Raw genomic sequence first — 13,203 nt, 5'->3', positions numbered from 1 at the left:
TGCAATCAGCGTGGATGATACTGATGATGCAGCTAGACATACGGGAATGGAGGGTGTGGGGGAGGGGGGAGGGGGGGGGGGGATATTCGAGTGGAGGGTACAGCATGATGTGCCTCCAAGCGCTTCTTTCTGCACACACAAACACACACACACACCCTCTCCTTGTCTCTCTCTCTCTCTCTCTCTCTCTCTGTGTGTGTGGACAGGCTCGCAAGCTCTTTGGGCCTTCGATGTATTTTATTCTTGTTTCTCGGCATCATCATTGCAGTCCGTTTCTTTTTTGTTGTTGCCTCTTTTGTTTGTTTTGCTGATGTGTGCAGTTTTATTTCTTGTGTCGATCCTTTGGCTCGCCACAATCTGTCTAATCCTTAACTGTTGTGCGTAAGCCTCTTCATCATCTCCCCTTCCCTTCCTACCTACCTAAACACACACACAATCCCCATCCTCCTCCTCCTCCTCCTCCTCCCCATCCCCCCCCCTCCCCCTCTTCTAACCGTTGCCCCTCAATTAAGTTTGTGGTTTTCATGTTTTTATTGTGGTTTTCCCCTCCTCGGAACGGTGAGACCCATCCCCGTTTTTTGTCTTCTCGCACAACCGCAGAAGTGTGTTGGCATAACTAAAAAAAAGAGGAGGCGAACGATGGAGGGGCAGTCGCCACCTCCGTGGCGGGGACGATAGAAATCGCACGGGGCCCTCTTCTCTCCACATTTATCCCCGATCATGGCTTCGATTTGGTGAAACAACACAGTGGAATCGTTTGTGGCTTTTTTTTTTTTTGGGGGGGGGGGGGTACGATCAGCATCCCCCTCTGTAACTCTCTTGTGTGTGTGTGTGTGTGTGTTGTGTGAAGAACCAGCGAGAGGAATGAGCGACGATATAAAAAGACGCAACAACAACAACAACAGCGTAGTGCACCCCCAAACGATGCAATATGGCCTAAAAGTCGTTTACGCCATTAAGTCTATAAATGTATACGAGGGGTACATATTCTGCTGCATGCATGCGTCTGCCCCACAGGTGTGCCCGAGTGTGTATCGTTTTTTTTTTGATCTATTTGGGGTGGAGGGGGGAGGCTGTCTTCTTTCCTTCGCACCCACATGTCTTTTCTTGTTTATAGGGGGAAACAGCAACCACATCCCCATCCACGTGTGCTGCAAAAAAAAAAAAGCGGCAGCAGCAGCAGAAGGCGCAAAGTCTCCAAACGAGATTGAACACACGTCTCCTCCTCCTACAAACGAGGCCCCTCTCTGCAACACAAGCACGGATGTGTGGGTCCCGCACGCACGCCGCTTCCCCTGCACATCTTTTACAGTTACCTTACCCTTCTCTCCCCCCCCCCTCCCCCTGCCCCCTACACACATTTCTACTCGCGGCTGTGGCTTCCTCTCTGGGAAACCTAGCGTACAGCCATGGTTTTTTTTTTGATCTAGTTGGGGTGGTGGAGGGGGGGGGGGGGGCGAGCTCCTTCCTCCCCTTCTTCGGGTAGGACATTGCCGTTGCGTGGAGTATCAAAGGCTCCGCTTTTTAACCCTGCATGTAAAAAACCGAGCAGCCCCTCCCTTTTCTTCCCCCCCCACCACTTGCTTTGTGCCAGAATGACTGTGAAGCGACCCCCCTCAAGTGGGCGGGTAGAGTTGGAGGCACAGGCCATGCAAAGATGACCGAGTGGGCATTTCCATGACGCGTATGTACCGCTTCCTTCACCACGCACGACGGGACATGACAGGGTCGAGCACACACAGAGTGTGTGTGTGTGTGTGTGTAGAGAGCTCCAATGTGGTGTAATGAAATGGGATTTAAAAAATGAGAGAAAACTCGAATCCCAAAAAGCGCCAAAACCCCCACACGCCTTTTTCTCTCTTTTTTTTTCGTTATGGTCATGGCGCCCTGCCGGCCCCCTGCGCTGGTGTAACCCCTTTCTTTCTCCTTTGAATGCATGCCCTCACTTCTGGCGATCCCTTCCCCCCCCCTCTTCATCTCCTCTCAGGAGCGCTCACTGCTCTCTTTTTTTCCTTCACCTCGGCTCACACAAACCAAATACAAAGAGAGAAACCCCCCTTAGCCGACACTGTTGACAGCGCACACACGCGATTTCTCCGGCCATCCCAACCCGATCTTTTTTCCTTCAATACACGCATACAAAACGCCCGTTGTCTCTCGCCCCCACGAGTCTTTGACCCTCGCATCATCCCCCCCCCGTTTCACAGACACACAGGCACGCTGTACGTTTCGTGACGATCCCTCGGCCCGTTGTTTCAGTCGTAGGAGTGGGGACGTTGTGGGGAGAGAGAGGAGAGACGCCAACGCCGGCGAAAGAGAAATCACAAGTTTGGTTTCTGTCGCCTTGTGTATCCCCAATTTGCCTTGTCTTGTGTGTGTGTGTGGGCGGGTGTGTCCCTCCCCTCCCCTCCCCCCTGTACACTAGCAGAGCCCCGTCATATTTTCTATAATACTGTGAAGTGACTTCTTTCTTTTTTTTCCAACCGACTTCGCACACTCTCTCCTCGCTTACGTGCGTTCACTAAACTACATACAAATACGGACATACACACACACATCACCCGTGTGACTCGGATTCTCTTTCGTACCACGGCAGCCGTGCCGTTGTTCGCCCTCACCCCCCCCCCCCCCCCCCCCCCCCCCCCCCGCCATCTCTGTCCTGGCATCACGCGTCTACTTGACATCTACGACCCTAATACCTCGGACCAGTAATGGCGTTCCAATACCCTGCTGAGTTGTTGCGGGCTCAGGGCATCAGCAGCCCGTACGCATCGGCGCTGGAATTCTACATACCTGATCCAGCCAACACATCACGCCTGATCATAGACACTGCTCGCACCACACTGCAGTGGTCAGAGCTACCAGGTGCTTTGCTGAATATCAAAGCGTACCAAGACAAAATTGGTGTGGGCTGTAGCGGCTGGGGAGTGGATGTGAGCTTGTTCTCGATGCTTCTCCCCTCCTTGTATTGGTTCCTTGGCATTATGGTGATCCGCCACATCTGTCACGATCCGGTCGCGCGGTTTGGGATTTATGTGGGTGTTGTGACAGAAAATGCCGACTGCCATCGTCGCCGCATTGCCGCCGGCAAACGTGGAATTGCCGCCCTCTCATCACACAATCAAAAAAAGCTCCTGAAGTTCCAAAACCAGGTGTGGCTGTCGCTGTTTTATGTCGCCTCCTCGTGCTTTGGCTACTACGTCCAGCGAGGTGAGCCGTGGTTTAAGCTGCCGCTCAACACCGAGGCGAGCCTAGAAATCCTGTTGCCGCACCCGTACAACCCGCCGAAGGAATTCCTCCTTTATTACAACATAGGGCTCGCCTTTTACTTGGCCGAGTTGTGCTCACTCCTTTTCATTGAGCGCCACGTGAGGCGGTCGGACTTTCTGCAGTACCTTCTACACCACATCATCACGATTTTGTTGATCGTCTGCTCACACCTCGGAATGGAGCACCGCATTGGCGCTTACGTGCTGTTCATTCATGACGTCTCCGACATTATGCTCTCAGTCAGCAAATCGCTGCACTACATGATGCACGAGGATGCCGCCCGTCAGATGCGTTACAATCGCAAGCACGCCAAGCTTAATGGTAAGACATACCGGAAGCCATTGCTGTATAGACGCATCATCACCGATTGGAGTGTGAACGGTTGCTTCGCCCTCTTCAGCGTTCTTTTCTTTTTTTTCCGGCTCTACTGTCTCCCCCACATAGGCAGGACGATGATCTTCATGGCCAGCAAGGTGCGTCACGGTAACCTCAACATGTGGCTGCTCTGCCTCCTGTTGAACGTTGTGCTCCAGGGGCTGCATGTATACTGGGGAATCCTCATTGTCACAATGATACTGTCGCTCGCGATGGGTGAGAAGCGCAAGGACATCCGCTCAGAAGACGACGACGACTCCGTCGAGAGACCCTCATGTGTGAACTGGGGTCTCTTGACGGAGTCGGACGACGACGCGGATGCGCACAGGGGTGATCACAAACCGAAGAGCAGTAAGCCATCCCCAGAAAAAACTACACGGTCCTCTTCTTCCTCCTCGTCGAAGCCCCGCAACGGCTTGCAGGCCCGCAGTGCATCCAAGAAGCGGCAACAACAACGACACCACCAGCAGTAGCAGGAGCAATAGAAGTAGAGCAGGATAAAAGGAGGGAAGGGAATGGTCTTTGGTAGAAGAAAAAAGTCCTCCTCCTCCTCACCCACACACCTCCTCCTCCTCACACCCACCCACTCATCCCTTCGACTTCTGAGGAAAAAAAAAAGAAATTGAGCACACACATGCATACATACACACACACGCACACACACACACACACACACAAGCAAACCTTTTGTTATCTTTTCCTCTTCATTGAATCACCTGCTCTTAGATCTTCTTCAAGACTCCCGGGACTATGAAATGTTATGGTGTACACGTGTCCAGACCGCTCGATCTGTTCGGATCTTCATGATCGACTAGACTCTCTGTATGAAGATAGCACGTACTGTTGGTCTTTATTTTTCTTCTTCCTTTCTGTGATTTTGTTTTTCCTCTTGCATCGTTTAGATCCATGTGATAACGAGACACGAATGGGTTTGTGTGGAAATAAAAAAGACTAAAGCGAGAGATGTGTGGACCAGATCTCTTTTTCCCTTGTCGTTCCCATTTGATCCTCATGAACGGATGGTCACACCGGCTGTCATTCATTCGGCCGCGTGCTCTCGCTTTACTTTTGTTGCTCGTGTTCCCCCTTTTTTTTACTTTGTCAGAAAACACACACACACACCCCTCCGTCGCCGTCGTGTGCTTGGGTATTTTGCAGGCCACACGAGTGGGACTTGTGTATATATGTATATATGTGTGTGTGTGTGTGTGTGTGCTAATAGGAGTACTCCTAAGTATGAGTATAGCGTTGAAGAAGTTGTTATATTGATGGAGTTGGTGAGTGAGAGTCTCCCTCTTGTAGTGTCTGTATTCTCCTTTGCCGGTATGCGCACTCTCTCTGAGTTTTCGGCTGTTGGATACCTTTGTGTGTGTCTGTGTGTGTGTGTGTGTGTGTGTCTGTGTGTGTGTGTGTGTGTGTGTGTGTGTGTGTGTGTGTGTGTGTCATCTGGAAAGCCACACATGCATCTCCTGGGGACGTGAAAACACAGATTCTCTCAACGACGAGCTCGTTTTTTTTTTCCACCGGCCGTTACCCACATAGTACAAATATATATAAATATATATATATATATTTATATATATACATGTATGTGTGTATGTGTGTCGCCAAGAGCATTGACATCACGATGAGTCCTGCTCCAACTAGCTCGCTGCGCAGCCGCGTGTCCGAAGCCGCCAACATCAATATGAGTGGGAACACCAGCATCATCGTCCTCTCTCTCTCTCCTCCTCTTCAAGACTGACCTCTTTTCGTCTGTCTATGTATCTCTTTCTCTCAATCTTCAAACACACACACACACAACCTCACGGTGTACCCCCCACCCTCTTTTTCTCTTGTTATCCGTAAGCCACGGAAGATTGGGTGGCAAGGAGAAGAAAAAGGCGAAGTCCAAAAAGAGAGAAACATCATCACCACCACCACCACCACAGTCCAAACACACACACACACACACGCGTGCAAAATGTTCACGGATGGCAGGTCACAGAGTATCATCATCATCGGCTCCATTAGCATTGTCATCATTGTCGTCGCCGCAGTGCTGACGGGACTTCTATCGTACTTCGGCATTCGCATCTGCTGCTTTTGCTACGACGGGGACAGCGGTGAGGAGAGTAACACACACAACGACGGCACTGCTGCGCCCACGAGTTCAAGGCATGAGCTGCTGCACGATCGAGAGGAATGTAGTGGTAGTAACAACAGCAACAAAATTCCGCATCACCCTCTAGCCAAAGAAGTCTCGACGATCGAAATAGACAGCTCTGTCATTGGCGATCGATTTAGGCAGGGTACTCAGAGCCGGAGCGTACTGGAAACAGGGAGAGTGCGTGTTTTTCAGGAGCCCGATGCTTTCACCGCGCCTGATCCCAACACGCAAGCGCCCACCGACTCCCCATCCGATAATAGAGTAGAGGTCACCCCCTCTGTTTCGGTATCGCTCCCAGTGCCCTCCCGCCGATCACCACTCGCCTAAGCTTCGATCGCCCGCTTCGTCTGGCCTCTACGATGGTAGTCATCACTCACAGACATGAGGGTGACCTCGGTTTCCCATTGCACTCGCGGCCAACCGACAGCAACATTATGCTCTTATCAGTGACGCAGCGATACCTGCAACAGAGAAAGCGGCGGCTTAACTTAATACACGACAACGGATCACACCGTGTGCCAACAGCAGCCGTGGGTGGGTAGGTGGGGGGCAGAGGAGGAGGAGGGCACAAATATGGAGAGCGCAGCGCTTGATAGATGTCATACACTTCCACTTCTATGCATTCTCTCTCTCATACATATATATATATATATGTGTGTATATATATTCTCTGTTCGGTACACTGCTTCATGTAGTTGGAACATTTGTTTTTTTGGCTTGGTTTCAAAGTGTAGTGGTGTACATGTGCACTTGCCTTTGTTTTTACCTCACCATTTCTTCTTCTCCTCCCCTCCATTCTCCCCTCCATTCTCTCCTCAGAAGGGAGGGGAAGAGTAGAAATGGTGAAGCTCATAATTCGGTGTTGTTGTCGTCTTTTTTTTCTTTCCTCTTTTTTTTTGTCCCGTCCGCCTGCCTCGCACGTCTCCCCTTCTCCGGGGAATGACGGACTATTTTTTGCATTTCTCTCTCTTGTGTTTGTTTGGACTCGATTCTTTAGAAACACTCTCACACAAGCGTGTGCAACGGACACAGCACGTTAGCTCGTCATGCTTCCTGGTGTAGATATATGTGTTTTCTATTTCTTTGATTATTCGGGTTTTTTATTGATGATCACCCCCCACCCACCACCACCACCACCACCACCACCCCACAGTGGCTGGTGCGAACGTCTCACACACAACCGAGGACAGGGCTGCTAAGGAAACCACCTAAGGTGCTGCAGGACCTTTTTGTGTGTGTGTGTGTGTGCGTATGCATGTGTGTGTATGTGTGTTTTTCTTTTTTTTGTATATACGAAAGAAGTGAAAATTAAATCGATGAAGTCAAGATGGAGGGAGGGAGGGGGGGGGGGCTCGATCTATAAGTTATACGATTGGGATGACACGGGACTCGCATATCCAGGCACATATATACACCGCCTTCACTGACAAAATGATTTGAATGAGAGAGACGAAAAGCACTGAGGTGAGTCAAAATACACGGATTTTTATATATCGATACATGTACACACATATATACACACAGTCATGTATGTGCGCGTTATATAAAAATATGTGTATGTGTGTATACATGTGTGAATGTATAAAAACGCTCCGAACTCATTTGGCGTGGGGGGGGGGGGGTGGAGGAATGGAGGGCAAATAGGAAGAATTGTATTTTAGTTTTCCATTTTTTTCCGCACTTGGATGCGGTGTGTGTACTCGCTTGATCACTGACGCTGCATCCAGCACCCCCACCTCCATCTCTCTCTCTCTCTCTCAATTCCTTCACTAGTGACCCTTTGTTTTATCCCGTTGTTAACGTTCTTCGCCGTCTCGGTCTCCCTCTCTCTCTCCCTCCCACTCATCCCTTTTCTTCGCGCTTTCTCTGATGTGTCTGACTTTTTTTTTTCATTTCTGTTGAAGGGAAGTAAGACACCCCACCCCCCCCCACCTCCTGTCCATCCCCCTTCCCTGCCCCCGTTTCTTCTCTGTTATACTTTGCGGAGCATAAAGGAAGGCAGAGAGTGCCCATCGCGCTGGGGAACCCCGACCACGTAGGTATGTATATATGTATTGGATTTTTTTTTTTGGGGGGGGGGCGAAGAGGAGAAGTTGTATGTGTGAACCTCTTTGTGTGTGTTTATATGTTTTGTACGCATTCTCTCTCTCTCTCTGTGCTAATTATCGCAACGAGTGAAGCAAGGGGACACCGTGTCGGTCTCAGCCGTAACGTCCCCCGGGCTTACCGCGTGACCTTGTTGAGCGTACGCTGCTGCTTGCAGCGCTGTCATTGACCTGAGACATGAATCGAACAATGTAGTTTAAAGCAGGAGGGGGAAGGGAAACATGGGACAGGCCAAAAGCTTTCTGGATGGATATGGCTTCGTCAGCTTTGGCACAACCGCCTCTTTTTTTTTTCCTTGGGCGGGGGGGGGGGGGAAGGGAAGGGGGAGACTGTCTCCCCTCCTCTACTCCATCCCCCATTTGGCTCTGTTTGTACTTACAGAGCTTCGCCAAGCCCCCCACCCCCTCCCCTCCCCCTTAGTCACACACACGCACACACACACACAGTCTTTTTTTTCGATTATTGTGTTCATTTAACCCTTGGGGATAATTCCACTGCTGTTTTTTTTTTTTAGCAGCGTTGGAGGAGAAAAAAATTTGTGGCGCACCGTCGCCTCCCCACCTTTACTCTGCCTCTCATGATCACAACAGATGATAACTCTAAGCACATATTACCAAGCATGCCATGGAAACGAAGAAATAAAAAATATATAGATCATCTGCATCTGCTCGACTCTGTAGCCCACGATCCTCCGTCGGCCTGACCTCTGTGTACCCTAACAGTTTGTCGCCCTCGTCTGCACACCATCCCCCACCCCACCCCTTCTCGCACCTCCACACTGTGCTTGCACACACACACACACACACACACACACACGGACCTGTTCGTAAAAGCACACCCACGTCATTCACATTGGTCAACTACACTGAAGTTCAATCCCTAACCCTTCATCGTTTTTTTTTTTGTTCTTCTGTGACTTTCTACCAAACTTGACTTTGGTGTCTGCCACCCGCTAGGGGGGGGGGGGTTATCGGCCCTCGATGCCATTGGTACAATCGACTGTGAATCGAAAAGACGTCACCACACCCCACAACACCGCCCCGACACCCAGATCCTCCCCTGGCCACAGCTCCATCCACGCCATAGGGACCAGAAACATATGGTCTACACCGTGCCGCTAATCCAAACAGCGCTGCCGGGGGATCGGGAAGTCGGCGATCACCCCCTCCCGTCAGTGCGAGAGGCAGTCATTCCTGAGTCGGCTGTCGCGCCGCCGATCGAACCCTACTCGCTGCAGCCGCCCCCCCACATCCAGCAGCTGCCTCCACAGGAGCAACAGCACCAACAGCAACCGGTCATGTACGTGCCGTGGGGAGTGATGCCGCCTTCAATGCAACTTCTCGTGGATCAGGTGCCTGTTCACCAGCGCGACACCACCGCCACCACCCCCCCCAGATCACCACCTGACCCCACGGCGGGCGCGGGCGCGGGTGTGGTGCTGGGCACCCCCGTCATCTCCCTTGGTCTCCATGTGCCGCCGGACCCTGTGAAGCGGGTGCTGATCTACTACGCAGTGCTTCTCCTTGTCCTCCTGTCCGCCATGCTTCTGTTGCTCGGCGCCTTTTTTACACCGAGGTGTTCGGCGTATCTAAACTTCACGCGCAGCATCACAGACATACAAGACACGGAATCCTATGCGCGCAGCATAGAAGGAAACTTCGGGAAGCAACTCACGGCGTATGCACGGCTTTCCCCGTGCACCGTCCTCAAGCAGCACGCCTGCGACACCATCACCGCCGATCAGGTGTCCGGGTGGATGGACTTTATCACCGATGGCATGCAGGCACCGTTCTCTCACCTGCTCTCGTTCAGCGACATTGATCAAGCCCGCGTCAATTCCTGCTCGATCACTGAGGAATCGCCACCAGCTGAATCAACAGAAACAAGTGGGGCACAAGACTTACATCCAATGGCGACTTCGGGGGTGATCGGGCACCACACCCACCGGGTTGGCAGTGACCCAGCACAGCCCGCGCGGCTCCCCCGCCGGCACCAAGAGCCGGGCAGCGGGGGCAATAGCCTGGACCGTTCGCCGAGGAGCCCCCAGGCTCCAGAAGATAGGTCACCCCTCTTCCCCCCTCCCCTCAGTCACGGGGAGATGGATGCGCCCCTCCACGGCAACAGTACGAAGCACGTTCTCATCGACCTCTACAGCTCCGTCCCACAGGAGGCAAGAGCCTCGCTCACCCTCACATGCAACGGCGACGCGGATGCAGTCCCTATGCTGAACCTCACGACCATCCTTAACGCCGACGTGACTGGATATCTGCCAAACATACAGACCATGGAAGGATCGGTGGTTGTGTCTGCTGTGAACCTCATTGATGGTGCGAACCCCCAAAACGTTCTCCAGGAGTACGATCCCCACATGCACACCTGCGCCGACTACCTCATGAAGTGCCTTAACATCGAGAATGTGCACTACGTTGTGATTGCCCCGGCGAGCCCACTATACAGATGCGGACAGGGGTCTATCGGACCGCCAATTGTTGGGCCCAACACCCCCACCACGAATGTGGATGTGGTTGTATGCGACACCGCCCCCCTCGAGCCCATGGTAGGCACAACAGCGGCACTGCGCATCACTGTGACAGCACGGTTCTCCATAAATATGGTCCTGTACTCGACCAACGCTCGCCTCCCCAACGATCCACGAAAGGCACCGGTGTACTTCATGCCGTCAACCGTTCTCCTCGCGTGCGCCGAGGCCCTGATCCTCCTTTCCATGGTCTTCACAGCGGTCTCGGCAGGCATGGTGCCTCTGCACCGGATGAAGCTCCGAAAACTCAGCGCCAAGCTGCAGGCAGACGCATCCGTAGCGATGGAGATTGTGCACCGCGCGCAGGGGGCTCTGGTGGCGCCCATGCCAGCGATGCCGCCCACAGTGACAATAACAACAGCAGCAGCGCCCATCACACATCACGGGCCTCTGGTCGAGGCTGTTCACGCCGCAACAGACGCTGACATGCCCATGGTGTCTTCTGCCACTACGCCCACGACACCACGACGGCCGCAGGAGCCATGGGCGTTGCACGCGGCCCAGTCAGCACTCTCAGCGACAGCACCTCCCATGCTCCTTGCGCCGCCGTACTACCAGGCTCCCGGAATGGTGATGCCTGGGATGAGCGGCCGCGACTGCATAGGTGTGCCCGGCATGATGATGGTGATGCCGCTGATGATGACGAATGAGGTGGTGCGCCCTCCGTCGCCGTACGGCGAGGGGTACTACCTCGACGCGGCAAGCACGTCGCTGCTGGCTGCGCTGCCACCCTTGGAGGAAGAGCCGCCGCCAGAGACGAAGGCACCGCACGGTGGGGGCAGCCGCGAACCTCCCACGTCGGACACGGCTGCGTCCGGGACGGATGTGGCGGCGCAGGGAACGAACGGGCCGCAGCAACGAGGCGCAGACCGTGTCGCGCACCCAGACCCTAGCAGCAGTAGCAACGACAGCGCGCTGGAGCCTGAGTGGCTCCACCCTGCCGACGCCTCCTACTCCCTGCATTCCTCGCGCGCCAGCGGTGACGAGGATCGACACACGGAAAGTGGCGAGCAGGGCGTAATGGCGCCGGTGCGGGTGCCGGCCACGCAACCGCTGGCACCGGCACCATCGGTGACGGACTGGGTGCTCGCGCAGAGCCGCCACCAGGTCGTGGGCCCAGACGTGGCTGAAGAGAGCATGGTGCCCTCGAGCACCGCGGAGGTGCCAGACGCGGCAAGCCCGTGGTGGCGTCTGCGCTGGCTGCACGACCGCGTGCCGTGGCGTAGCAGCGCGCCCTCTGCGGGCGCGGCGATGGCCAATAACTGGCCTGGCAGCGATAGCGATGACGAGCTGGAAAGTGAAAACAGCAGGCGTGAGGGCGGTTACGCACCGGCGGGGAGCCCACCGGGCGAGCACATCGTTCAGCTCTTCGTTCAGCGCTCCCGCAAGTCCTACAAGAACCTGCGACGCAAGCAGGTCCGCATGTTGGCCTCGATGCGGTTCTATGCAAAGGCAGCTTCGATGGCGGCGCTGGCGTTTGTAATGGTGACCATTGGGCTACAAATGTCGAGCATTGGTGCGAGAGGAAGCGAGAAGTTGCAGGTTCGTGGAGGCGATGTTCTCACAGGCGGCCGTGTGATGGACCCTCGCCAGGCAGCGCTCATGTTACTGTCCTTGGTTTTGCTGGGTGTGGCTGTGCTTGTACACTTCATAGTAGAGTGTAATCACACGTAGTAGGGGGAACGCTGAAAACCGTTTAATGGAGATGTCGTCCTTACCGTCCATGTTCGCCTTCGTCCAGTTTTCTTTTTGTGTGTGTATGCCTGTGTGTGTGTGTGTGTGTGTGTGTGTTTAACCTTAAGGGTGTGAGACACATTGCGAAGATCCTCGGTCTTATTCCCTCGTCGCTTGTGCGTTCGGAGGTCCTTTGTCCTGAACCAAAATAATCTGTCGGCTGTTCGTCGAACTTCTGTGCATTGTAGAGAGAAACACACACAACACCTCGCCTCAGTGATCAGTAAATTTGTTTGTTTGTTTGAAAGACCGAAGGTGGGAGAGCCATGCCGGACGTGATTTCCCTCTCTCCTTCCCCCCCCACCCCATTCTCATGCCCTCCCACACACACACAACAAAACTTATTTTGACCGCGCAGATTTCTCTTATTAGTGAAATCTGTTTTTGTTATTTGTGTGTGTGTGTTGGCTACCGGGGGGGGGGCCACTTGACTCTTTCTCCCGCATGGCATCTGTAGCCTTCTCCCCTTCTCTCTAATGTGGCAATCTGTCGCTGCTGGGTTTATCTTGATTCTACTACACTTTTTCATCCACTCGGATCTTCTGTGTGTGTGTGTGTGTATGCTGATGTGCTTTCCCCCTCGAATAATAGAATGTCTTGATACATTTTTTCGACGCCTTTTTTTTTGGGGGGAGGGTGCATGGAGGTAAGGAGATCTGTCTTTCTCTACTCATGCTCATATGATCGTTTGATTCTAATTGTAGAAATAGAAAAGCGCGATTATCCATGAGATTTACTTTCGTATATTTTTGTTTGGTTGGAGGAATGGGGGAGGCGCACCGTTGTTGGTCTCTACCCTTTTTGGTGCTGCGCCCCCACTCACCACCACCCCCTCCCTATTTTTTTCCATCGACTTGAAGTCATCGTTTTGTTTTTTATCTTCCCCTCCCTTTGTGTTGTTGTCGATCTCTGTGCGTATGCCCACCCTGGTGTTTGTTTGTAACGGCTCTGTGACAAGGAATTGTATGTCTCTCTCTTTCTCTGTTTTCTATTTCCTTATTTGTCGTCCCTACCTCCCCCCTGTGGTTCG

The 13,203-nt window shown here is 53.1% G+C and overlaps 2 protein-coding genes across 2 annotated transcripts; both read left to right on the top strand.

Annotated features, from left to right (window-relative positions):
• Positions 1 to 2,711: 2,711 nt before the first annotated feature.
• JKF63_03905 (uncharacterized protein) lies at positions 2,712 to 4,118 on the top strand (the record flags this gene model as incomplete). The annotated part of the gene is made up of 1 exon (XM_067899902.1): positions 2,712 to 4,118. The coding sequence occupies one exon, from the start codon at positions 2,712 to 2,714 to the stop codon at positions 4,116 to 4,118; it is 1,407 nt and encodes a 468-aa protein (XP_067755108.1).
• A 4,881-nt stretch (positions 4,119 to 8,999) lies between these two features.
• On the top strand, positions 9,000 to 12,113 carry JKF63_03904 (uncharacterized protein; the record flags this gene model as incomplete). The annotated part of the gene is made up of 1 exon (XM_067899901.1): positions 9,000 to 12,113. The coding sequence occupies one exon, from the start codon at positions 9,000 to 9,002 to the stop codon at positions 12,111 to 12,113; it is 3,114 nt and encodes a 1,037-aa protein (XP_067755107.1).
• Positions 12,114 to 13,203: the final 1,090 nt, after the last annotated feature.

Source organism: Porcisia hertigi, chromosome 31, assembly GCF_017918235.1.
Source record: "Porcisia hertigi strain C119 chromosome 31, whole genome shotgun sequence".
In the NCBI taxonomy this organism is placed as follows: domain Eukaryota; phylum Euglenozoa; class Kinetoplastea; order Trypanosomatida; family Trypanosomatidae; genus Porcisia; species Porcisia hertigi.
This window is presented reverse-complemented; position numbering and strand designations above follow the sequence as displayed.